The sequence below is a fragment of the Manis pentadactyla genome, chromosome 7 (assembly GCF_030020395.1).
Source record: "Manis pentadactyla isolate mManPen7 chromosome 7, mManPen7.hap1, whole genome shotgun sequence".
Classification (NCBI taxonomy): Eukaryota; Metazoa; Chordata; class Mammalia; order Pholidota; family Manidae; genus Manis; species Manis pentadactyla.
The window spans coordinates 44,814,712-44,842,190 of NC_080025.1; the positions used below are offsets into that span (position 1 = coordinate 44,814,712).

Sequence of the window (27,479 nt, forward strand, 5' to 3'; positions counted from 1 at the left end):
AGTAAATTAATTGAACTTCATCACAGGTAAAGTATTTTGTGCTTCAGAAGATATCAGCAAGAGTGTGAAAGAATAACCAGTATTATGGGAGAAAGTACTTTCAAATCATATATATGATAAGGGACTTGTGCACAGGATATACAAAGAACTCTCACAACTCAAAGATATAAATGCAAATAACCTATCTGCAAAATGGGCAAAGGACTTGAGTAACATTTCTCTGGAGAAGATATGCAAATAGTCAAAAAGCACGTGAAAAGTTGCTCAACATCATTAGTTGTTAGGAAGATGAAACCCAAAACCACAGTGAGATATCACATAACACCTGCAGGATGGCTATAACCAAAGGCAGACAATAGGAAGTGTTGGCAAGGACATCAACAACAGCCTCATACACTGATGGGTGGGAAACAGTACAACCAGTTTGGAAAGACACTTGACTGTTTCTCAAAGGGTTAAACATATAATTACCTATGACCCAGGATTTCCACTCTTAGGTATACACAAAGGAGAAATGAAAACATATGTCCACACAAAACTTATATATGAATGCTCATAGCAGTATTAGTTATAGTAGACAAAAAGTGAAAACCACTTAAAAGTTCATCAGCTGATGAATATATAAACAAAATGTGGTCTACCCATGCAATGGAATATTATTTGGTGATAAAAAGGAATGAAGTCCTGGCACATGCTACACCATGAGTGAAACTTGAAAACATTATGCTAAGTCAAAGGAGCTGGACACAAAAGGCCACATTATTGTATGGTTGCATTTATATGAAATGTCCTGAATAGGAAAATCCATGGAGACAGAAAGATTGGTGGTTGCTAGAGTGGGGTGAGGGAAGAATGTTAACAGATAGAAGGTTTATTTTTGCGGGTGATAAAAATGTCCTGAAATTAGATAGTAGTAATGGTTGTACAACTCTTTGTATAACCATAGAATTGTATAACCATGGAACTGTGGTTATGCATGGAACTGTATACTTGACAGAGGTGAGTTTTATTATATGTGAATTATGTCTCAATAAAAATAAAGGACTCTACATAAGTGTTTCTTGGAGTTACTGTTGCAGTTAATGATCTCACATAAAATCTGTTCCGTTTAAATAGCTTATCATCCTACAAAAAGAAGCGATGAAATCTTTGCCTGAAGCCAGCTTGTAAGTATAACGGGGAGTGATCTTTTCCTCTTTCTTTTCCTATAAGGACACCTATAGAATTTGAGCCCATCCCTCATGACTTCATTGATCTTTTATGTTCTAAAGGCCCATCTCCAAATGCAGTCCCAGGCTTTCAACTTGTGAATTTTGGGGGCAAAAAATTCAGTCCATATTCCAAATATCCATTTCAGTATCTAAATTTGTGTTGCTCATATGACATACTTTTTTTTTTAAGGTACTTAAAATTGTATAACCAGACCAGCAAAACCTGGATCTGCCCCTGATTATTCTCATTTTACAGAGGAGGAAACTGAAACTTAGAGAGAAGAGATTAGTTCTTGGTAACTGCTAGTGAGTGGAGGGTCTGTCCTGAAGCTAGTATGTTTGACCCAAAAGCTCGTTATTTGAAGTGTGGTCCCTGGGTCCACAGCCTCCACATTGCTGGGAGCTTGTTAGAAATGCAGACTCTTCAGGTCCTAACCTGGACCCAGTGGGCCAGAATTTGCATTTTAACAAGAACACAGAAGCATCTTGTGCATATTCAAGTTTAGTCAGCACTGCTGTAAGCTGGCCTGCCCTTAATGTGCATTCTTCATTTCATTTCCTTCCAATACTGGACAGCTTAGAGTGACTCTCTGCATGTTCCTCCAGGCCCTCCATCTCACTGCAAGGTGGGCTCAGTGCGAAGGGATGTGGAGCACCGACAGGCTGGTGCTGCCCCAGGCAGGCCTGCCAACAGGAAGGGGGTGTCTGGGAAGACAGGTAGGAATGAAGTGGGATGCAGGGTCAGACAAGGAAAGAACGTCCCTGAAGGGGCCTCACTCTCTTGTTCCCAGCAGCAGTGAAACTCCTGCTTCTGGGGTCAAGAGCAGACAGCATGGCAGTCCAGAACCCTAGCCAAGGTGTCAGTGACAGCTGCACAAGGACATCAAGCATGGTGCTCTGGGACAGAGTGGGTGCTCTGCTATGCTCTGTGGACAAATGGGACAAAGGTTTAGCTTTTGTGGAGTATGAGGAAGGGGAGACCTGGGTCGCTGCAATGGGGTATAGAGGCCAATGCTCAGAAGTATCTGTTGAACTGCACAATTTTGCAAAACACCCTTACATGAGTGTATCTTACCTGTAAGGGAAGTTTGGGTTGCAATATAGAAATACTGGGTCCCAGGCCTGCCTGCTTCCCTGGTACTGTGCCTTCCCCTACAACTGGCTGCCAGGTCCAGCTCATTTTGAAGCTCCACTAACAGTTTGGGAACTCAGCCTCCAACTCTGGTGGCAAGTCTGACCCTGCCCTCTGCCTCATTGTGACATCTCTTCCCAGCTCTCACTCCACTCCATTCCTGGACAGTGGTGCTTGCTGGGTTTGGAGTCTGAGATGCTTATGGATTTCCAGGAATCAGAGATTGTCCAGGCCCCTTCTGGGTCTTCATCCCAGGAGAGCAATTTGAACCTCAGCCTGGAGGTAGAACATTGCCTCCTTCCAATCATTTTCCACTGTCTTGTTTAGAAATCTTCAACACTGGGTACACTGGGCTATTCTGTGCTCCTGGTCCCCCACCTTCCACCTGATTCCTCCTGCTGCTTTAACAGGCTCAGGTTACATGTGATCTATGAGCTGGGGTCCTTCAACCTAGGGTCCTCTGCGGGGTCTAGGTGCACTGGTCTTAGTCCACTTCTAGGTCTACCCCTTAGTGTCCAGAACAAGAAGCAGCTTCCAAAATCCTGGGAAGGACATCCCTGCTCCTGAAACCTTGAGGTGGAAGGAGTTGTAGAGATTCATTCATTCAGTGTGCTCTTCATTTACGGAGCACTAACTCTGTCAGCTAGGCACTGTTCTAGAAGCTGGGTGTTCAGTGATGAATAAAACAATACCCAGCATTCACTAAAATCACATTCTGGGGGAGGAGATGGATGGAAAGCCTGCAGACAGAATGTATACTGAATATATGTATTTATCTATTTATGTTCCACTAATACATAATGTACACACCCATATTTGGTTATATAAGCAAAATTTATATACACATTCATATATATATGCAGCTGATAAAAAAATTTACAAATGTAAGCAAAAACATAAACATTTCTTTATAAACAAACATGCAAATACATTCAAACATATGTACATACACATATATAAACAGTGATAAATGCTCGGAGAGATGAAGCAGGACAAGCAGAGCAGTAGGTCCATGCCTTCATTTGGAGGGCTTAGGAGAGGCTTCCTGGGGGAGGTGGTATGGCAACAGAGTGTGGGAAGGAGCAAGAGGGGAATCCTGAGGGAGCGCATCCCCAGGCAGAGAGGGGCCTGCTGTGGGAGAGTGCTCAGGCATTTGGAGAACCATCGGGAGGGAGGCTGAGCTGCAGTGCCCCCAGCCCCAAGGCTGTCAGCACCGGTGGGAACTGGGTTCTGGGTGGGCACCCAGGACTGAGCACCCAAGGCCTTGCACGTCGTGGCAGGGACTTTGCATTCTGTAGCTAGACTGGTTTCCCCCTTTCTTAATGAGAAAGCTGGGGAACAGCGGGGAAAGGCTCATGCAGGCCTCAGGACACCTCATCCAAGCGTGAGATCCAAGAGGAGCGTCCTCTCCAATGTTGATCATTGTTCGGCATCGCTGAAGACATATCTTTTCCGCGTGTTCTAGTCCTCAGAACCACATGAACATTAACCCAAATCTCTATTGTTGCTTAGGGGTTGTTCAAGATTAAGTGCGGGCAGATCAGGGGCCTGGGGCTGATTTGCTCCAGCCCCAGGCCCCAGCGTTGCTGCCTCTGCCCTCCAGCCTATATACTAGAATCCATCCCAGGGCTGCACAACCCTGGCGCCCAGCAGACCATCTGGGCAAATTAGAGAGCGCATTCCATCAGCAGGGGCTCCTGGTAGCACTGCTGGGCCCTGCTCTAGACCCCATTGTTTCTGATTACGAAGGACGCAGTGGGGTACCGAATCTGCTGCGTTTCTAACAAGGTCCCAGGTGCTGCCGGTCAGGGATCCACCTTGGGACCCAATCCCCGTTCCCCGCATCCCTTCTCCCCCACTAGATATCTGGTGCATGGAAGAAGTTTCTGTTGGATTACAGGACAGAGAGAGCAACACCGGTCACTCACAGCTCATTCTCAAACATCAACGCTCTCCCCTGACCCGCCCCTGTCGCCCTCGACCAGCCTCGCCTGCAGCCAGGTGGTTCCCCCTTGGGCCGTTCCTCCCAGCTGGCCCGGCCAGCGCCTCGGGTCACCCCCCTCCCCCGCCAGAGAGGGGCGCTCTGCTTCCCGGGGTGGAGGACGCGGGCATGGGCCGGGAGGGGCCGCCGCCCCTTCCCGGGACGCTCGCCTGCGGCCCGGCGGGACTCTGGGTAGCCGAGCCACGGGCGGGCAGGGGCGGCGCTCCGGTGGGCGCGGCGCACCTTGCTCCCGGCGCCCCCGCCCCGCGCCGCGCCAGCCCCTCCCCGCGCCGCCGGCGCCCCCGCCCGCCAGCCCGCCCGGGACGGTTCCAGCCCCTTCCGTCCGCTGGGCCCCGCCGCTGTCCTCCGCCGGCCCGCGTGGGAGGACGATGGGTCAGCGCGGAAAAAGTGAATGAGGGCGGCGGCGGCGGCAGCGAGCGCCTGACTCGGCCGGGCCCGAGCGCCGCCCGCGTCCCCCAGCCGCCGACTCCATGGACGCGCCAAGCACCTTGGTGGCCAAGCCCCCCACCGGGTAAGCAGTCTGGCGGAGCGCGCCCGGGGGCTTCGCGGGGCTCGGACGCCCGCACTGCGCGCTCTCGGGGCGGGGGTGGGGGGTGGGCGAAGGGAGCCCGGGACGGGGTGCCCTCTCTCCGGGCCGCGGGCCCGCGCCCTGCCGGGAAGGGGATTGTATACTTTGTGCACCCGGGTCGTTGCCCAGGTAACAGTGTCAGGCTGAGGCCCGAGCACTTTCGCGTGGGCGCGTTTATGAGCGCGCGCCCTTTTTGGGGGTACCCGCGGGCAGAGCCCCCACGGAGCCCCGACCCTTGTTCAAACACCCCGCGTGTTCGCCCTGGCGCGCGGCGGGGTGACAGACCCGGCCTTGGGCTCCAGCCCTGCAGCTGACTGGCCCCGTGTCCGCCCGCGTGCCAGTCGAGTCGTCCGGCCCAGCGTCCGCTTTGCCCGGGCAGGGCTGGGCGGGCCCCGGGACCTCGCAGACACCTGGGTACCGCGTTCCCGGAGCGGGCCCTAGAGGGTACCGGCCCGAGGTGTTCAGCACAACTGCTCTCCCCGCCCGTTTTCTTTTCCGGGCATCCCTTGTTAGTGTACAGGGCGCGAGGTGGGCCCGGCCCGGGGAGACCCCAGCGTCGCACTTAAGAGTCGGGGCTTCCATCCTGCACTGTCTGCCGCAGCCCCGGCCTTCCAAAGTGTGTTTCCCAATCCCACACTTTGCGTGCGTGTGGGGCTTACATGTCACATTACCATTTTACTCGCAGGAAGGGTAAACTTCCCTAATACAAGGAAAACAATTCTGCCCTTCAACCGGATACGAGCGGACCATAACCCTGCGCTCAGTCCAACCAGGCCGCAGCTTGTGGACTGCGGGTCGCGCGCCCCCGCGGCGTCCTACGGATGGGCGAACTCCCTCAGGGTCCGAACAAATGTGTTATGAGTCTTGCAAATGGAATGAGTGGTTGGGTGGGCCCTGCACCTGCTCACCGGGTGGGTCCACTTTCCACTATAGCAACTGGTCTTCACGAGGCAGCTTTGGGGACACCTAATCTCTTTTCTGTGCAGTTGTGACCCACTGACTCACTCTGCCCCTGTGCCCGTTTGCCGCTGTGTTGCCCAAGTCTGCACAAGTTTGAAAACTGGCTTTTTTCTCTAACTCTCTCCCTTTAATGCCAGGAAAAAGTGAGCCAGGTTAGCAAATCAAATAATCCTGAAGCTGGGGAATGTTAAGAGAGAACCTTTTTTTTTTGCAGTGCACTTAGCGGTGGTTATGTAATTCCTTTCAATAAACAAATCTCCAAGAAAGAAATTAAATGTGGGAAATCCCTTTTCGTGGTCATGGGCACCCTGAAATGACACAGTTGGAAATGTGAAACAGAATTACCTTTAAATCTGTCTCTTTGGGAACCTATTTAATGAGCCTGTTTAAGGAGACTGAATCGTTGTCGCTAGCACCTTATGAACAAATATGACAGGGCATTTAAGAGGCCAGCAAAACTGTGTCCGAAGAATATCTGTAAAATCCTTTAAAGGACTCTGATTATGCAAGTGAAACAGCAAATCCGAAGTTGGGGCTGTACTTTACAGCCTGGTACTATATAAGCAAGAGGTAAACCCCGGCCTGGTTCTGCACACTGCGTTTCAGAGCCCCCGTTGGCCTTCCTGCAAACTAAGCACTTTTGCCAGGGATAATAACAAAACATGAAATTGTTGTTGTTGATGCATTTGGTTCTTTTCCCACGGACTCGTCTGGAGCATCTCCTCTGCTTGTTGGAACCTTCTTGTCCACGAAATGTAGACATGTTGCTTTTAACTTCCTTTATTCCCAATTATTTTATCATTTGTCATTTAGTTTTAGGACCTTTAGTGAAGAGACATCACACAAAAAAAATCTCAGTGTGCTTTTTTCCAGAAAAGAATTACATGTTTAGTAATAAAGCTCTTTTGTGTTAAAATCAGAGGAAAGAAATGGTTTTGGGCTTTTTTTAATGTTTTGTATAGTTTTTGTGTAAGGATTTCCTCCCAGAGAAAATAGATTGGGAAGATCTCTGGAAAGGCTAGATTGTGAGATCCTTGGAAAGGCTAGGTTGTGAGGTCCCTGGCTTTGGTGTATTGCTAGTGGCAGTTGGTTGGTTTTTCCCTGAAATGACCATTTCCTCTTCTCTGACCTGCCCCTCTTGCTGCCCTCTTGCTCCAGGGAAATTTTGTTTCTCTCTGATACTACAGGGGATGGCTCTCAGATCAAACTTGGAGTAAGCTGCCATTTTTCCCCCACGATGGCAAACATCTGATGTGATGACTGAAACTGTCTCTAGCTCTTGTGTGATGTAGAAAGGGCTGGTTGGGGAGCTGCGAATTAGGTGATTTCACCTTACAATAAGGTCTATAAAAGCCCTTCCTAAGGATTATGAAAGAGACAGGTAAGTTAGTGAATGTAAATTCTCCCAAACTAAATTATTAATAGTTACTTTTGGGAACTCAAGTATACATTTTTAGTTTGATTGAAATTGAATGTTTTTACTAGTAATTTCATTAAAGCAATGGCTTATGATTAACTTAACTGTCTGGGAAAAGCAATCTTTTACGAAGGAGGGCATTTGCAAAAACTACCAAGTCAGACTTGATGTGACTTTTGAGGAATTTTGCAACTCAGTTGAAGCATAATGATTGATAGAATATTCTAGAATACAAGTAAAGGCAAATTGCCTTTGGTGAATGAAGTTTTAAAATGTAAGTCCATTTAAGAATCCGTTTACTTTTAGTTTATCTGTTTGAGTATTTGTTAGATCCGTGAAAGTAATCAGTTGCTGTGGGACACAGGGTTACATTTACCCCAGACCCTGTTTGAGGAAGAGGCAGAATTGGGTTTGGCAGGGTACTGGTTAATTTTTTTCTCTATGGAGTAAACATATTTCTGTAGAAGAGAATAGTCTCTAGTGACGTGAAATAGCAAAACAGCTGGTGCAGTTGATCAATGGCTATATTCAGGACTATGCTTGTGTAAAGGAAGTTTGCTAATCAGTTTCATCAAAATGTGAGTTTCATCAAGACATAGCTGGTGTTCATTTGTCTGCATAAATTTGTATTTACTCAAGTTATGAGAACAAGAAGTAATTTTAGAAAATTAATCGAACTGGGTAACTTGAGCTATGCTAGTGCTGTTAATGTCTGACATGATGTTAAGTATAGGAGGCCAGCTACTCTGGGCAGTAAAAAGGGGCCTGCACCATGACATTCTCTGTTTCAGCTCTTGAAAGCATATGAATATTAATGAATACTAACGTGTACATCATAATAAGTTTAGGTTTCTAGGCCCTTGTTTTTTTAAGGTTTCAAGGCTTTCAGTTAACAAGTTAGAGAATGTATTCAGTCTTTAAAGTGATAGCATGTATAATTATCTGTTACATGTTCCATTAAACTGTCCCCGTTTAATTTGAGCTAATTTTTAAAAAGATGTTACTTTGGAGCTGTACTTCATGTTGGCAGTTCGTTTAAGAATGTAAAAGTTAGGTTCTTTGATACAAAGTGGAAAGAAGGCCTTGGAATTTTAATCTTCTGTAATTATAGCTTTTCTTAATAAATGATAGAAGTTGGACACTTCCCTATCACAGTAGCAAGTAACCTTAAGGCATCTTTAATATTTCCTATCTGGTTGTGAGGATAAGAAGGATGACAAAACTAAAGCACAATTAATATTTGGTATGCAGATACCTGTGCAGTGTTGGCCTTTCCTGCGTCTAGGAGCTGCACCCTGTAGCCTGGCCTGCTGTCTGCTTGACCTTCCAGGCCCAGCAGAGCTGGTCATTACTGGGAGGCCCAGGTGGAGTGGCTGGCCCCCGGTACATGCGGGTCTGGGTTCCGTGGCCTCTTTAATTAGGAATTGGGGGAGTGAAGTTATAATTTGCATGCACCCAAGGGTGCTTCCATACCTATCAAGAAAGCAATGATCATAGGCTGTATCTATACACCATAATGAGTAGGTTGTTTCTAGGTTGTTTGTGTTTTGTTATTACATTTATCATTAAATTTAATTTTGCCATTGATCAGAAGTTTTAAACAGTGAGTAGAAATATTTGATATCAGATATAAAGGTGACCTTTAGGGCTGTGCGGCTCTGGCCTCTTCTGTCCCCGAGCAGGCCCGTCTGGAGAGATCACATCCCCAGCCGGGAGAGACTTTGGAGCCTTTCGGGATTTTACAGGCTTCCATCTGGTTTCCCTGATGCGGTGGTCAGCTGTTGCTTGTCATGAGCATGTTTCCTACAGGCCAATTAGAATAAAGTCCCCAGCCCAAAAGCATTTGTGTTTAAAAAGGGAAAGAAAAGGCTTTTCTAGCAGTTGAAAAAAATGAATTTCTTTGGTGCATCTGATTAGACCAGAGGTGCTTTTGCACAAGCCCTTTTATGCATCCAGTCCCCACCTCAAGCCAAACCAGCGGTGCCTTTTTAAGATGTTTAAGATACACTGATTAGTTTAGATAAATCACTGAAGTCCTTATCCTTTAAAAAAGTATGTATATATATGTAAAACAAATCCCTAAAGACTAGCCAGATAAATCAGGAGTCCTCATTCGCTGATCTTCCCTCTTCCTTCTCACCCTGTTGCCCGGCCCTTGTCTCTGAGATGCTCCTCCTCCCTCCAGACAGCAAGCTGTCCTTTCTCAGGGGACATGAGTGGGCGTCCTCACACTGCACTGGGTGTGGCAGAGAGGACAGGGCCTTCCTGAGCCAGGGGAGGTACCTTCCCCTAATCCAAAATGCCATCTGCTTGGTCAGAAGCCCTGTTTGACTTCTCCTATGAAAGGCTGACAGGCAGGCTTAGAGGAAAGAACACTGGCTCAGGATAGAAGACTTGGGTCCTCATGTTGGCTGTGCAAGATTGAGTTTACCCTTCTTAGCGGAGCCTGACACCCATCCTGATGTGGCTCCTGCCTCTCTCCCCAGCCCAGCGCTGTCTGAACAGATGTCCTGTGTCTGTGTCCAATACCGAAGCCTCTGAACACTTGAAATGGGGAAGTGAATTTTTCACCTTCTTCAGTTTTCATGAATTTAAGTGTTAATAGCCACGTGGGGCCATGGGTGCCTTTTTGGGCTCTGCAGCTCCAGCCTGTTCTGTCACTGCCCCTTTGTCCCTTCTGAATCAGAATGCCCCCTAGTTCCTCCTACTTTCTCTGTCCTTTGGCCTGTGGACCTTCTCCTCCTGGCCCAGAGTGATTCCTGCCCATTCACCCAGTGGCAGCTGGGGGCTCCCTCCCAGACCCCCAAGACCCCTTCGTTGGTCTTGGAGGGATGAGCTGTGATGTTCATCTTGTCTGTCACCACTGCTTCCTCTGCTGGAAACCCTCATATGGGGTTAGGATTTTCCATTTACTTGTCTGGACCCACCGACTTCAAATCATCTCCAAGGCCGGGATGTTGTCCTGTGAGTTTATGTCATGAATTCATGGCATAGGATGTGACATAGAGCTGTGACTCAGTGAGGGAGCTCTGCTTCCCGTGTGCATTGTCAGCGTTGGGCAAGAGGATCTCAAGACTTGTATGATTCGAAGTGTTCCCAGAAATTCTAAATCCCTCTTTCTAAAAGAATCAACTTTTATCTTAAACTGCTGCTTCCTCTTGTTTTTGCCAGACCATATGACAGCAGATCGATTGCCACCGAGATGTCGCTGTTTCAGACTGATGAGCATGGACTCTGCATGCCAGCTGTGTGGTGCTGTTCTTTACAGACCTGGGAGGTGTTAGGTGGCTTATTTTGAGGAATAGAAAATGACTGTATCAGACAACCCAAAGTGATAGTGGCTGAAAGAGGAGATAATTTTTTCCTTCCTTATTTAGAAGTCCACAGCGGTTGTCCAGCGCTCGTAGTGAGATGTGCTTGGTCTGAACGTTTCTGTCCCCCCAAGATTCATACGTTGCAATTCTAACCCTCAAGGTGATGGTACTAGGCGGGCTGGGCCTTTGCGACGTTGTTGGCTCATGAAGGCGGAGCCCTCATGGTGGGGTTAGTGCCTTGTGGAAGGGGCCCTGAGGGCTCCCGTGGCCTTTCCACCATGTGAGGACACAGTGGGCAGTCAGCAGCCGGAAGCGGGCCCTCACCAGACCTGCTGGCACCCTGACCTTGGACCTAATCCCTCCAGTGCTATAAGCAATACATTTCTGTTGCTTATAAGCCAGTCGGTCTGTGGTGTTTCATTACAGCAGCTAGAACAGACAAAGATGAGGTGCCAAGTCATCGGGGACCTGCCTCATTCCTTCTCCCAGCTTCACCCTGGTCAGCATGGCTCTGGTGGCTCCCGCCCAGCCGAAGAAGGGCGTGGTAGAGGACTTGCCCTTTACTTTTAGGGTCTGACCCACAAGTTGCACATATCCCTTTGCTCACATTTGTTCACCTGATCTTATTTTTTATTGTGGTAAAATTTATATAACATAGCTTTTCACCATTTCTACATTTGCTGGCATTCGTACATTCACATTGTTGTGTGCCTATCACTGCCATCCATACCAGGACATTTTTTCTTCCCAAATTGAGACTCTTGTGTCCATTAATCCCGAACTCCCTCTCCCCCAGCCTCCGGCACCCACAGTTCTGCTTTCTGTCTCTGAACTTGACTCCTCTGGGACGTCCTGCAGGTGGAATCAGACAGTATCTGTCCTTCTGGGACCGGCTTATCTCGCTCAGCACAATGTCCTCAAGGTTCATCCTGGTTGTGGCAGGTGTCAGAGTGCCCTTCCTTTTAATGGCTGCCTGATGAGTCCCTGCCTTTGCTTCTTTGTGTATACACCCAGAAGTGGGATTGCTGGGGCATGTGGCAGTTCCGTGTTCAATAGCTGAGGCACCCCCACACTGTTTTGCACAGTGGCTGCACTGTGTTACATTCTTGCAAGCAGTGTGCAAGGGTCTGAGGTTCCACACATCCTCTGCACTGGCTCAGTTCTAATTACCTGGCAGGTAAAGTCTTGGAGGAAAAGGAACAGGAACCAGGCGGCTTGCAGAGTCTTTGAAGATAAGGTTCTCTCTCTAAGTCTTGTGAGGGCTGAGAGGAACTTGCACGTAAGTGGGCATCTGGGACAGGTGGCTGTGCCCCTCTCCTCCCCCAGGATCCTGGGAGATCGCTGGATTCTTCAGAATGGGTGCCCTGAAAGTTCCTTGGCCTCTGCTGGGGTACACATGCTGATTGCTCTGAGTGTAACTCACAGGAAATGGTACAAGGCTCCATAGTGTGGCTGTGTTTCTCCCTGATGCAGGCCCTGACTGGCAGTTGGCATCTCTGGACAGCAATCTCCTTGTGCATCCTAGGCCTGGAAGAGGTGGGGACACCTCCATCCTGACCCCAGCCAAGAGAGCTTGCATTGACCGGGGCTGCTTGTGTGGAACCAGATCAGGGTGCTAGCATTTTTTTTCATGTGATGTCTCTGATACAATGTCATGCGTGCCACACCACTTCTGCTTGTTCAGCTGGGCTCCCTAGCCTGGAAATGTGGTTAGGCAAGAGGATTTCTGAGCCTGGGCCCTTAGGGTGGCTGTGGCAGGAAAGTCAGGGTTCCCCAATCCTTTGGCCTGGGGAAAGTGCTTGCCTGCCATGATGAGTGTGTGATCGTGTGCATAAGAGAGTGTGATCGTGTGCATGTGTGTGAATGTGTGCATGGGTGTGTGTGTGTTACGTGTGCACGTGAGAGAGTGTGTGGTTGCATGTGTGCTGTCCGTCCTGGAGGTAAGAGTGAAGTTCAAGCTAACTTCCGGCGCTTGGCAGAACAGCAGATTCCCAAATCAGATTGGCAGTTTTTTCAAACCTAATGTTTAGAGAGTTGAATTTAAAAATAGCTTCAGTGGGAGTGATAATATAGAAAAAGTGCATACATTTGGTCATGTGGCTAATTTTTGAGACTAAAATATAGTTTTGTTGGCTGGAGCCCTGATTATTAAGAGCAAAATGTATTAAGGTTCAACAAACAGACCATTAGGTTGGAAAGAACTGATTCACTGTGGCCTGAATCTAGACATTTGCCGCTGAGTAGCTCCTTGCCAAGATTCTCCACCTGCCTGCTGCCTGCCTGTGTGCTGTCTGTAATTATCATGTAGAACTGGTTCTGGGTAGACTTGAAAACTTTCTCCCTCCTATTCTGTGTCTAAACCACTTGTCCCTTCATCGTGGTGACCAGCGTTCTGACATCATGTAGGTAGGACTCTCAGAGAGCCTAATGATCTGCTTAGACATATAATGTGCTCGTGGGGCCGCGAAGGCCGATTGTTTCTCTCACCAACGCCGCTAATTCACTCCCTTTTCCTCTTCTCACATGTATTTCATTGATTTTAATGCACTGATCTGTAGTTGAAGAGTACGTCCTAATGAGGATATTAGGTGAATTTTACAACATTCAGAAAAGCAATGAAAACTAGTTTGGAAACCAGGCTCATTTAAATTGAAAAATATTTCAATTGGAATATTTCCTTATAATTCACCAAATTTTTTTTAACTTACTGTAATGTTTCTCACTTTTGGAATGGTGAAGTTTTGGTTATAAATGTTTCTAAAAGGAAACAAAAATGTCCTTCACAAGGACCTGGATTCTTTAGGCATTTTCATCATCTGTGGTCCTGGTATTTCCCAGCTGTCAGGACAGTCGTCACCTGCCTGCGTGGGAGGTCGGCTCCCCTCTGGGCTGGCTGAAGTTGGTGGCAGTGCTTCTCAGTCTGGCCTGTGTGTGAGGTCGTCACATGACTGAGTCACAAGAGTCCAGGGTTCTACTCCTCATACTGTGGTCTTCCCACTGCACAAAGCAGAATCCTGGGACACAGTTTCCAATGTCCCTTTCCTGAATGGCTTTGCAGGGCAGGAGATGGTCTTGATCGGCTGTTTCTGAACCACCTGCATTTCTCAATAGCATTGTTCTGAAGAAACAGTCCACTTATGTTCATGTGGCGTCTTCCTTGTACTGGAGACCCGAGCTGTTGCCCATTGGACTGTAACAGTGTTAATGTATTTCTAGATGCATAACTGCAGAGACCTTTGGATGGGATTTTATTTTGTGAAAGAGATGTAGGGTGTGGTAGAAGAGGGTTGAACGCAGCTGTCAGGAGCACAGTTAATGTGTCTGAGAATTAATGTCATACATCAGATGCAGACTTTGTAATTTCCCCAGCAAGATGTTCTGCCTGGATCTGGGCTTATGAATTAATAAACGTTTCATAACCTCCCCTTTTGTCCTGCATGTTGACGCAGCTCACAGTGTCTTTTTCCTGGAGATTTAATGAAAGCACGAGTTCTGCTTTGCACAATAAGTGAGTTCCTTCAACGTAGAAGCTGCACAGACCCGAAGTCACACATTGGGTGGTTGTGTTTTCTTGTGGGTGACCTCAGCCAGACCTGGGTCCAAGCTGGATTGTCCCACCCATGACCTGGGCGTCTCTGTAATGACTCTCCTGTGTTCCTGTCCTCCGTCTCTGACCCCCAGTGGGATGCTCTAAGCATGAAGAACGAGCCCAGGGGTGGCCCTTTGGAGCCAACTCGTGGCTCCTTGTCTCTGGGGTTGCTGGTCTCTGCTGTATCACAGCTGACACTGAGGACCGTGAAGGTGGGAACACTCGCTACTGCCATCTACAATTCACCAAACGCCCACCTGGAGTCCGGTTGGGGGCATTTTAGTGTCATCAAGGTCCCGTGCTCATGTGTTCTTGTCTCACCCAGGCTGACACAAGCCCAACCCCACAATCTGTTCTCTCATAATTTTTTTGAGCTTGTTTTTAGTCCTAATTTCCAAAATAATTTATCCCCCTTGATGATGTTTTACTTAACCTGTGTGGAACCCTCTCCTTCTGTCAATTATAACTGATTGTTATAAGTGACAGGTGCAAATTTAGTTGGAAGAATATACTTTTGTCTCTTTATTTGAACTGTTGGTCTTTGGAACATGGTGCTCTTTAGATGAGGCATCTGAATGGCAACCCTGGAGGAAAATTATATGTTTGAAGTGTTTTCTTGATGTTTACTTTGCATTTTATGAGTTTAAGATTACACTGGATTCTTATGTCAGGGTTTAGACTTTAACTAGGAGATGAATGGAGGTAGTGGATGACCTGTTTTCAAACTGGGCTGGCTTTAATAGGACACTCACATGTGCAGGAGGGCATGCACATCACTTTCCTGACATTTTTTCTGGTGTTTTTAGGGTGCTAAATATTCATTGGCATTAAAAGGTGTTTTCATTTCTTTTGTCCATGCAAAAGTGACATATCCTCAGGACAGAGTTTCCACCAGGTTTCACTTTTGTGTCCCTTTTTCACAAAGTGGAATAGAGACTGACTGCTCCTTGCTTCCATGAGGGTCTGACATTGGAGCTGGGGGTCTTGAATGGGGACCATGAGCAGCTTGCACCCTGGGCACTTCTGAGGTGAGGGTATTGATACAAGAGCAGTGGTGGAGACCTAAGGCCTTCAGGTCCCCAGTGGCCACCTGCAGCTGTGACCTCTTTACCCCTCAGGTGGAGAGACTTGTAAAAACCTCCAGCTGGAGCTTGGTCTCCTGACTTGTGAGACCACTGAGGGTTTTTGGAGAAGGATTTTGCTTTTTTTAACATCACTGCATGGTATCCTTTACCCATTAAAGAGAGTATGAAATAGTATCTGAGTTCGGGGTTGTGCACAGTGATCCACTCACAGCAAAATAATATCATAGGATGATTTCCTTAAGATATAGGTCTGAATATTGGCTAAAATGCAGAGCAGTTCTGTTTACCACTGGGAAAGTATATACAGGAAAGGAATGCTGATCCAAACAGAGCAGCTCACAGGACATTTGCACATTCTCAGTAGAGCCTGATTTGTAGATAACCTACATCTTGATAAGTCTGTCCTTGTCACAAGAGCCACGAGCTTAGTCAGTTTGCCACCCAAGCACATTGACTTGGGATACACAGACATAGTTCCTCTTAAAATGACTCTATTTTCTGCTGAAGGAAAGAAATACTGATTGAGGCTGAACCTAACCTCTGCTTCTGCTGTTCTTTTAGTCTGGGAGGAGTGGGGGGTGAGCCAAGCTCATCTGATTTGGAGCTGGGGTTGAAAATTGGGTAACGGGTGTCTAGGTGGAGAGGCTGAGACGAGGCCCTGTGGGGGAGTACACCCAGAATGAAGGAGCAGGGGTGATGCCTAAGGCTGTGTCCTCCACGTGGGACTGACCCACAGGCAGCAGACCCCTGGTCAGCTGAAAGGGAGACTGAGGCTGGTACATGTCTAGAGGCCGGATCAGTGGCTAGGGGCCAGCTGCTTCTGCTGTGACCTGAGGGCCTGCCTGGAGGTGGGGTGTGTGTGTGTGTTCATTTTATCTTGAAGAACAAGGGTGTTGGCCGGAGGTATTGAGCAGAAGAGTACCCTCCTCGTGGATGAAGTTTGTTCTTTAAGATCAGACTGAGGCCAGGATGTGAGAGGACCAGAGAGGCACAAGGGAGTCTGGGAACCAGCTGGGACAGCCAGCGTTGCTGTGGCCCAGGCCGAGGTACCAGGGCTCAGCCTGGCCTCCAACGTGAATGGGGAGGGATGGTGTGCCGGCCTCTGGGAGGCGTGGTCGCAGCGTGGCGAGGCTCCAAGCCTGGATACCTGGGAGAGGCCAGTAACCTTGGGGAACAGGACAGTGGGAGCTGGGTGCAGGGGACTGGGGGAATTAGGAAGACAGACAGTCACTTCCCCCTTATCTTGAGGGTCCATGTGCCATGTGGAGAGTGGTGGGGAGAGGCTGAAGCCAAATCAAACAGGACTGTCCTTTGAGTGCTTGAGTCAGTAGAGGGCATGAGGACCCTCAGCACAGTTGACAGGCCAGCCAGAGCAGCTCAGAGTGCAGAGCAGCTCAGGCAGAGCCCATGGAAAGCCAGGACCAGCCCCACGCAGCCGGAGCCTGTGTTGCAGGGTGCCCACCAGGCTGTGCTTAAAGTGCTGTGTTTAAAGTGTCCCCTCACTCGGTCTTCACAGCAGCCCAGGAAGGGGGCCTGTTGTTTCTCAATTTTCATTCAGATGAGGAATGTGGGGTGCTTGCTTCAGCAGCACATATGCTAAATGTGGAACATGGGGCACATAGAGGTTAATCAGGTGACCAGGGTCAGCCAGGTGACCCGGTGTACCTGGATCCAAACCCAACAGTCACATGGCCTGCACAGCCTCACCCTGCTGTGCCCATTGGGTATTTGTGGAGAGGTTGCTGTGGCCCTGAGGAGAGTCCTGGTCAGGTCTAAGGCAGGGAGGGTCTTCTCGAAGGTGTGAGCAGCAGGAGTGAGTGTGGCCCTGAGGAGGCACAGGTGTGGGAGAGGAGCAGGCATTCTGGGGTGGGTGTGGCTCGGCACCTCTTGGGGCGGCTCTGGGTTATTCATTCCCAGTGCATCCCTGAGAAGGCAATTACCCATTTTATCCTAGTGGCAGTGGCCTCAGCCAGTGTTCCTGTGTCAGTCGTGCAGGTGGAGCTAATAACCTATGGGATTTGGGCCTAGGCCTGCCGAGTGAGCATGTACTGCTCTGCCTCTCTTACCATGGGACCCACTTAGGATCAAGTATTGGGACCTGGTGCAGCGTGATGCACTCTGTGCTCTGATAATTGCAGTGTGAGTTAGACGTTGAAGGCAGGCACAACACTTGCCATGTTCAGGTAAGAAGGAAGCAAGGCCGGTGACCTGGGCCTTGGGGGTCAGAGATGCATAGCCTGTGATTGCAGCGGGCTTGAGAGTGTGGTTCCTTACCTGTGTGCAGCAAGATACACATGCAACTGAGAGTGGGCATCCACAGCTCTGACTGCAGCTTGATGTGACTGTGACATCCAGGTACCCAGTCAGAGAGGTGGCCTGCCTGAACAGGGTGTAGACAGCTGTGCTCTTAGGGAACTGCATGGGAGCACCTGTGGTCTGAGCACTTCCCTGTACTATTCATTTGCCCCATCAGTAGACCTGATCATAGTCCATTATTGCTACCATTTTGGGGACGAGGACACTGAAGCCCAGAGAGGTTACTAACCTGCTTAGGGTTACAGAGCCTCTGCCTGTAGTAGCCAGGAAGCAGTGTGTGGCCCCACTTGTGCACTATTTCATTTGTTAGTATGTTCTGTCTTCTCTGAGCAGGACTACCAGCCTCCTGCTGTCCCCACCCCCATAACAGCACTTTGTATGTAGGGCCCAGGCCCTCAACACCCATGCCCCATAGAACCAGAGCTGGTCTGAAGTCCAGGCATGCTGCCACTCAGTGCTACTGGGACCTGTGTCCGTGCCCTGGGGATTAATAATCCTGCAGCCAGATTGAAACCAGTGACCTTAGAGAGAGAGAGAGATGGGAGAAGCTAAGCAAAATCTGGGATTCTTTAGTCTTCAGTGACTGACTTCTTTTCTGTTCCCAGCAGAGTGGAAGCTAGGGATTTGCAAAGTTCTTTGGAATCTAATACTTTCTTAACAGCCAGCTCTGCAGCTCCCAGGCGGCCAGGCAGTGGGGCTCTGGCTGCAGGGGGGACTTGTCATCATTCTCACATTCCTTCAGTGTCTTTAGATGGCCCAGTGTCCAGAGACGGGTGTGTGTGTGTGTGTATGTGTGTGGGTGTGCACACATGCACGTGGATACAGATCCAGAGGTTGTCTCTGCTCAGTTTTGGGGAGGGTGATGGTGCAGCCTGTCTGGCACCAGAGCAGGGCAGGAAGGCACTGGGTACCCTCAAGAAACACCTACACCTTGGCTTCCCTGGCCAGGCCTTTGCAGCTGGGGGAGCACCGTGCAAACGGTGCTTCCTCGCCTCCACCAGTGTGTGCAGCTGTAGGGCAAGTCTGGTTGGAGAGTGTTCTGGGAGGGGAGGGGAGAAAGAGCTGAGATGTGAGAAAGCATTACTACCGGTCAGTGGATTTGTCCCAGGGCTAGGGTGTCTTCTATACTCAACTCCGAGGAGGCTGCTCAAGGCTTGGTTATGGTTTTAAATGGTACGGGGTTGTGCAAGTGGTTTGGGGTCATGGAAATGGTTCGGGGTCATGGGAATGTTACAGGGTCATGGAAGTGGTTCGGGGCATGCCTGCTTCTCAAAGGTTCACCCTCCGTGTTGGTGGGAGTAGTCATTGCTGTCATCTAGTGAGTTAGGCTGAGACTGGTATGGAAGTGGTAGGGTCCTTTCAACTGTAATTTACAATCATGCACCATTTTGCAGCTTTCAAAGTACCAGCATCTACATTTTGTGGGCCTGCAAGGCAAGGCATTTCTTCCCCCACTTTCCAGATGGAGAATGGTCCTGTGCATTAATTAAAAGCGATGGAGAGGCCCGCCTTGCCTTGCCTGTGTGGCCCATGCCCATGCGTGTGGGTGGTTAGAGCCTAGCAGCCCCTGCAGGAGCGTGCTCAGGCAAGAAGCTAAATAATTACCCCTGGTAGCAGGTGGCCTGGGAAGGCATGGCCTGATCCCAGAGGGGCTGGAGAACGTGGTGGTGTAGTTACCTATTGCTGCAAAGCAAGTTACCCAAAATTAGCAGCATGAAGTGACAGTGGCTTTCTTGGGTGGTTCTGACTCAGGCTCTTGTGGGGGATGAGGCTCTTCCTTTTGATGGGAGCAGGATAAAAATGTGCCCATATTTTGAAACTTTCATGTGGCAATCTGGGCTTGACTGCGTTTTCCCAAAGCAATTTGGTTAAGCTACTCATGAGGGCACATTAAAGGCCTGCATGGAGGGGCCTCTGAAGGGGTTTTAAAACCACATTCTGCTGGAGGTGGCCCTGCTCCAGACCCTTTTGATGGTTGGCTTTTTCATGTACCAAGGCTGCATGTGGCAATTTTCTTTATACAAGTACGTATTTTTATTTACATAAAGACTTTTAAAATAATGAAAACTTGGTCTCTCGTTAGAGGAACAACAAAACAATAGATTGCAGTTACCCAAAGGTGACCACATATGTACCAGTCCCAGCCTCTTGCCCTGGTGTAAATCCTGTCAATGCCCTTCACTCACCTAACTGCCCTGTCTGGACTGTGACTGGCACGGTCGCTCAGCCTGGACACTGAGTCTGCCTGCCAAGCACGAGGGGCTCCGTTCTGTCCTGGTGGCTGTTAACCATGGGTGGTATGCATTAGGATCACAGCAAGGTGGGGTTTGTGAAAGTTATTTTTAGCTTGAAATTCTCCAATTAATGTTTGTATATCAAAAATTTTACTGCATAACACTGATATCTGGGTTCTCTATCATGAACTTGTGTAAGAAGTTATATTTAAAGTAATTTGGGGAAGAAAATTTTAGTTCCAGGGTCTTACTTGTCCCTTTAATCCAATTTAATGTGTCCTTATTGTTCAGGATGGGGATTTAATAGAGTGAGAAGGTTGAGTTTTACTTCTTTTTGTTGAGATATAAGTAACCGTATCACACTGTGTCCTTTTTGGTGTAAAACATCATGATTTGATAAATGTATATATTGTGAAATGGTTAGCACAGTAAGTTTACTTAACATCCATCACCACACATAGTTAAAAATACTTTTTCCTTGTGATGAAAACTTTTAATATATTTTGAAATCAAGAAGTGTGATGCCCCAAAGCTTGGCTCTTCTTTCTGAAGATTGCTTTGGCTTTTGAGGGTATTTTCTGATTTCCAGTGAATTTTAGGATTATTTGTTTTATTTGGGTGGAAAATACCATTGGAATTTTGATAGGGTTGCATTGGAGTTGAACATGGCTATCAATAGTATGGCCATTTTAACAATATTAATTCTTCCACTCTGTGAACACGAAATACTTGTTTGTTAATATAGGTGTCTTCTTCCTGGGCAGCTTTTGAATAAAGATACCCTCAGCTCCTCTCTGGGAGGTTGTGATCAGACCTAGATGGGTGAGGACCCAGCAGGAATGAAGAGCTCCCAGGTGACTCAGATGGCCAGTCCTGGCTAAAGATTAATTGTTCACCCACCCATCACATCCTTAAATGGATGTATGATTAAAGATGTTGTTCCACCTCTCCAGGAGGCCAGTCTGGGAGTTCTGTTTAGTCTGAAAGAACTGTTTACATAGGCACAATTGTTCTCTGCTAAAAACATTTCTCTTCAGAGCTATTTCTGTGTATGTTTTAGTTCACGTGTTTTCACCAAGTTGCTTTGGAAAAGGACAGTCAAGTCCAGATTGCAAGCAAGCACTTCATTTTTTATTTTTCCCTCATTTAATCAAATATCTTCCAGCGTCTTAAAACATGCTCTGAATTAAAACATGTTTGTAAGATTGATTCTGTGTTAGTTTTTTGCCATTATGCTCTCCATATTATGGGAGTTTAAGAATGAAGAGATTGATTTTTACTGACGTAGGACCATTTTAAAATTTATTAATCTAATTAGTCACAGTCTTTTTAAAAATAAGAATTAATTAAAATGCATCCATGTGCGGACATCTCGGGTTTGGATCATTTGTTCCTGACTCGACAGAGCCCACAGTGTGGAAGCAAGGCCAGGTCCCTAAACCCGTGGCTGTGACACATGCTGTAGCAGACATGTGTGCAAAGTGCTTCCGGAACACCCAGGAAAGGAGCAATTTGTTCTCCTTAGGGTGGGGCTAAGATAAGTCTGGTTTATTATCATGAAAGGCCTTCTCAGAAAATGGTTCTGCTGGAGCAGTTCTTAAATACAACACTCCTTTCAGGCGCCAGCAGCAGCCCGGTGGGTGGAGCTGTGAGTGCTGCACCAAGATTAGCTCAGGCAGACACTGCAGGCTTCATGCAGGGGGGATTTTTTTTTCCCCCTAATGATCAAAAGGAGCCTGACAGTGAAGAGCTTTGGAAAAGTGCAGACATCTGTAAGACACTCCAGACTGGACACTTTTCAGAGAGGTTATTGAGAAGGTTGATGAGATGAGGTAGCACCATCAATTCTCTGGCCCTGGTGGCAGTTTTGGACACATCTTTACAGACCTACAGACAGTGTGGGGCACTTAAGGGCACAATGAATGCAGTCTGATGGACCCTGGGAGTGTGTTGTCTCCAGATGTCATGTTTGCTTGGCTGGGTGGGTCCTGGCCCTTGCATAGAGGCTCCTGTCAGTGATGGTGTGGCAGGTTGGCCTATGTCGGTGACTGGGGACAAGGCCAGGCACTCATGGGATTATTTCTTAGGCTCCATTTAATTCAGTTGCATTGCTTTTTTAAAGACAGGTTTTTTTTTTTTTTTTTTATCATCAATGTGCAATTACATGAGGAACTTTATGGTTACTAGACTACCTGCATTATCAAGTCCCCACCACATACGCCATTATAGTCACTGTCCATCAGCATAGTAAGATGTTCTAGAATCTCTACTTGTCTTCTCTGTGTTGTACTGCCTTCCCCGTGCCCCTGCACCCTACATTACGTGTGCTAATGGTAATGCCCCTTTTTCCCCCCCTTATCCCTCTGTTCCCACTCATCCTCCCCAGTCTCTTTCCCTTTGGTAACTGTTAATCCATTCTTGGTTTCTGTGATTCTGCTGCTGTTTTGTTCCTTCACTTTTTTATTTGTTCTTATGTTCCACAGATGAGTGAAATCATTTTCTCCACCTGGCTTATGTCACTGAGCATAATACCCTCTCCCTCCATCCATGCTGTTGCAAATGGTAGGATTTGTTTTCTTCTTATGGCTGAATAATATTCCATTGTGCATATGTACCACCTCTTCTTTATCCATTCAGCTACTGATGGACACTCAGGTTGCTTCCATTTCTTGGCTACTGTAAATAGTGCTGCGATAAACATAGGGGTGCATATGTCTTTTTGAAACTGGGCCTCTGCATTCTTAGGGTAAATTCCTAGGAGTGGGATTCCTGGGTCAAATGGTATTTCTATTTTGAGCTTTTTGAGGATCCTTCATACTGCTTTCCACAATGGTTCAACTAGTTTACATTCCTACCAGCAGTGTAGGAGGGTTCCCCTTTCTCCACAGCCTCACCAACATTTGTTGTTGTTTGTATTTTGGATGATGGCGATCCTTACTGGTGTGAGGTGATATCTCATTGTAGTTTTAATTTGCATTTCTCTGATGACTAGTGGTGTGGAGCTTCTTTTCATGTGTCTGTTGGCCATCTGAATTTCTTTGGAGAACTGTTCAGCTCCTCTGCCCATTTTTTAATTGGATTATTTACTTTTTGTTTGTTGAGGTGTATGAGTTCTTTATATATTTTGGATGTCAACCCTTTTTCAGATCTGTCATTTATGAATATATTCTCCCATACTGTAGGATGCCTTTTTGTTCTGTTGATGGTGTCCTTTGCTGTACAGAAGCTATTCAGCTTGATGAATCCCACTTGGTCATGGTGTATGATCCTCTTGATGTATCTTTGAATTTAGTTTGCTAATATTTTGTTGAGTATTTTTGCATCTATGTTCATCAGGGATATTGATCTGTAATTTTCTTTTTTGGTGGTGTCGTTGCCTGGTTTTGGTATTAGGGTGATGCTGGCTTCATAGAATGAGTTTGGAAGTATTCCCTCCTCTTCAATTTTTTAGAATGCATTAAGGAGAATGGGTATTATGTGTTCTCTAAATGTCTGATAAAGTTCAGCAGTACATCCAACTGGCCTGGAGTTTTTTTTGTTCCTGAGTTGTTTTTTGATTACTGATTCAATTCTATTGCTGCTAATTGGTCTGTTTAGATTTTCTGTTTCTTCCTGGGTCAGTCTTGGAAGGTTGTATTTTTCTAGAAAGTTCTCTATTTCTTCTAGGTTATCCAGCCTGTTAGCAAATATATTGTCATAGTATTCTCTAATAATTCTTTCTATTTATGGGATGTCCGTAGTGATTTTTCCTTTCTCATTTCTTTCTCATTATGTTTATGTGTGTAGATTCTCCTTTTCTCTTAAAAAGTCTGGCTAAGGGCTTTTTCATTTTGTTTATTTTCTCAAAGAACCAGCCCTTGGTTTCACTGATTTTTTTCTATTGGTTTATTCTCCTCAATTTTATTTATTTCTTCTCTGATCTTTATTATGTCCGTCCTTCTACTGCCTTTGGGCCTCATTTGTTCTTCTTTTTCCAGTTTCAATAATTGTGACTTTAGACTATTCATTTGGGATTGTTCTCATTCTTTAAATAGACCTGGATTGCTATATAGTTTCCGCTTAGAACTACCTTCAGTGTGTCCCACAGGAGTTGGGGCAGTATGCTGTTGTTTTCATTTGTCCTTGTATATTGCTTGATCTCTTGTTTTATTTTGGTCATTGATCCATTGATTATTTCAGAGTATGTTGTTAAGCCTCCATGTGTTTGTGAGCTTTTTTGTTTTCTTTGTACAATTTATTTCCAGTTTTATACCTTTGTGATCTGAAAAGTTGCTTGGTAGAATATCAATATTTTTTAATTTACTGAGGCTCTTTTCTGGCCTAGTATGTGGTCTATTCTGGAAAATGTTCCATGTGCACTTGAGAAGAATGTGCATTTGAGAGAATCTTGTTGCTTTTGGGTGTAGAGTTCTGTAGATGTCTGTTAGGTCCATCTGTTCTAGTGTGTTGTTCAGTGCCTCTGTGTCCTTACTTATTTTCTTTGTGGTTGATCTGTCTTTTGGAGTGAGTGGTTTGTTGAAGTCTCCTAGAATGAATGCATTGCATTCTATTTCCTCCTTTAATTCTGTTAATATTTGTTTCACATATGTCAGTGCTCCTGTGTTGGGTGCAGAGATATTTATAATGGTTATATCCTCCTTTTGGACTGACTCCTTTATCATTATGTAATGTCCTTCTTTATCTGTTGTTACTTTCTTTGTCTTGAAGTCTATTTGTCTGATACAAGTTCTGCCACACCTGCTTTTTTCTCCCTATTGTTTGCATGAAGTATCTTTTTCCATCCCTGTACTTTTAGTCTGTGTATGTCTTTGGGTTTGAGGTGAGTCTCTTGTAAGCAGCATATAGACGGTCTTGCTTTTTTATCCATTCTATTACTCTTTGTCCTCTCATTGGTGCATTCAGTCCATTTACATTTAGGATGATTATCAATAGATACGTCCTTATTGCCATTGCATGCTTTGTATTTGTGTTTAACAAAGGTTCAAGTGCAGCTTCTTTACTATCTGTCTCACTTTAGCTCACTGATTACACTATTATTAACAGTGTCTGATGATTCTTTATTTCTCTCCCTTCTTATTCTTGCTCCTCCACTCTTTATATGTTAGGTGTTTTATTCTGTACTCTTTTGTGTTTCCCATGACTGCTTTTGTGGGTAGTTGATTTTATTTTTTGCCTTTGTTTAGTATTTGGTTGGTCTGTTTTCTTTGCTGTGATTTTATTTTCTCTTTTGACATGTATTTAGCCTTAGGAGTGCTTCTATCTAGAGCATTCCCTTTAAAATATCCTGTAGAGGTGGTTTGTGGGAGACAAATTCCCTCAACTTTTGCTTGTCTGGGAAGTGTTTAATCCATCCTTCAAATTGAAATGATAATCGTGCTCGATACAGTATTCTTGGTTGAAGGCCCTTCTCTTTCATTGCATTAAATATATCATGCCATTCTCTTCTGGCCTGTAAGGTTTCTGTTGAGAAGTGTAAACTCATCATCAGACCAAGTTTTCCTTTGTAGGTGATCTTTTTTCTCTCTGTGGCTGCCTTTAATAATCTGTCTTTGTCTTTCATCTTTGCCATTTTAGTTATTATATGTCTTGATGTTGTCCTCCTTGGGTCCCTTGTGTTGGGAGATCTGTGGGCTTCCATGGTCTGTGAGACTATTTCCTCCCCCAGCTTGGGGAAGTTTTCAGCAATTATTTCTTCGAAGACACTTTCTATCCCTTTTTCTCTCTCTTCTTGTTCTGATGTCCCTATTATGCGAATATTGTTCCTTTGGATTGGTCACACAGTGTCTTGATATTCTTTCATCCCTGGAGATCCTTTTCTCTCTCTCTGCCTCAGCTTCTCTGTGTTCCTGTTCTCTGATTTCTATTCCATTAACAGACTCTTGCATCTCATCCAGTCTGCTCTTAAGTCCTTCCAGAGATTGTTTCATTTCTGTTATTTCCCTCCGGACTTCATCCCTTAGCTCTTATATGTTTCTCTGCAGGTCCATCAGCATGGTTATGACTTTTATTTTGAATTCCTTTTCAGGAAGATTTGTTATATCTGTCTCCCCAGGCCCTCTCTCTGGGGTTGCCTGAGTGATTCTTGACTGGACCAGATTCTTCTGCCTTTTCATGGCTTTAGAGGTGGTCGTGTGCAGGTGGCGTGTGTGTCAGCTGGGAAAACAAAGTTCCTTCCTGCTTGCTGGTTGCTATGCCATTTTCCGCTGCCTGTGTCGTTTACCTGCACAGAGGGAGCAGTCTCTGGGCTAATTCCTTTAGCTGCCATGTGTGGGGCAGCCCTTGTGGTAGACTGGGGCTGTGCGGGGGTGGCAGACATGTAGGGGGTCTTCTCCTGTGAGAACGGCACCCCTTCCTGCTTTCCCAACCTTACCCTGGCTTCCTCGGTCTGTGATGGGCAGCTGTGCGCCAGCGGCAGGATCTGGGTCTGTTGCAGTTAGCTGTGCACTGGGAGGAGACTCTGTGTGGTTGCTGTGGTGGGGTCGCTCTCCGGTTGCTCCCCCACTGTGGTGGGTCAGTCCGTTTGCTTTTAGTGCTGGCCGGGGAATTAATGGTAGGCTGCTTATAGCCGTGAGGGGCTTCGGGACTTGGTTACCCCCCAGGGGGTTGGGTCACCTGAAGTTCCTTAGAATTCCCAACCTCCTGTGCTGAGTGTGCTGGGCTGGTTTTGTCCAGCTGTTAAGCCCTTGTCCCTTTAACACTTTTAAAAAGCACCCTGTCTTTTCTTGTCCCAGCGGAGCCAGCGTTGGGGACCCGCTCACAGATTTTACTTTACCGTTTCTCTAATATGCAGCACACCATGCAATGTGTGTGTGTACTCCCGGTGCAGATTACTAGGACTGGTTGTTTAGTAGTCCTGTGCTTCCACTCCCTCCCCACTCTGATTCTTTTCCCCCCTCCAGAGAGTGGGGGTTGGGGAGTGCTTGGGTCCTGCCAGGTCATGGCTTTGTATCTTACCCTTTTTGTGAGATGCTGAGTTCTTGCAGATGTACATGTAGCCTGGCTGTTGTACTGTATCTTCTCGTCTCTCTTTTAGGCATAGTTGTATTTGTTATATTTTCAAAAATATATATGGTTTTGGGAGGAGATTTCTGCCACCCTTCTCATGTCACCATCTTGAGCCTCTCCTTTCCGCAATCCTCTTGTTGAGAGTTTTTATGATGAATGCATGTTGAATTTTGTCAAATGCTTTTTCAGCATCTATGGAGATGATCATGTGGTTTTTGTCCTTTTTGTTGATGTGGTGGATGACTTGGATTTTCAAATGTTGTACCATCCTTGCATCCATGGAATAAGTCCTACTTGATCATGATGGATGATCTTTTTTATGTATTTTTGAATTTGGTTTGCTAATGTCTTGTTGAGTATTTTTGCATCTATGTTCATCAGGGATATTGGTCTGTAATTTTCTTTTTTTGTGGAGTCTTTGCCTGGTTTTGGTATTAGAGTCATACTGGTCTCATAGAATGAGTTTCGAAGTATTCCCTCTTCTTCTACTCTTTGGATTCTCTAATAATTCTTTGTAATTCCATGCTGTCTGTAGTGATTTTTCCTTTCTCATTTCTGATTCTGTTTATGTGAGTAGACTCTCTTTTTTGTTTGATAACTGGATAGGGCTTCATCTGTTTTGTTTATTTTATTGAGGAACCAGCCC

At 46.5% G+C, this 27,479-nt stretch overlaps 1 protein-coding gene across 7 annotated transcripts in view; it reads left to right on the top strand.

Annotated features, from left to right (window-relative positions):
• The first annotated feature begins 4,616 nt into the window (after positions 1 to 4,616).
• Positions 4,617 to 27,479, top strand: part of COBL (cordon-bleu WH2 repeat protein) — a 288,379-nt gene continuing 265,516 nt past the window's right edge. For 3 of the 7 annotated variants that reach the window (XM_036918804.2, XM_036918802.2, XM_036918807.2), the window contains exon 1: positions 4,619 to 4,856. In XM_036918804.2, the coding sequence (XP_036774699.2) occupies positions 4,816 to 4,856 (41 nt within the window). In that variant the 5' untranslated portion in view covers positions 4,619 to 4,815. Of the gene's footprint in view, positions 4,857 to 27,479 lie in introns of all 7 variants that reach the window. The other 4 variants (XM_036918801.2, XM_057505320.1, XM_036918805.2 and 1 more) reach the window with 3 other exon arrangements.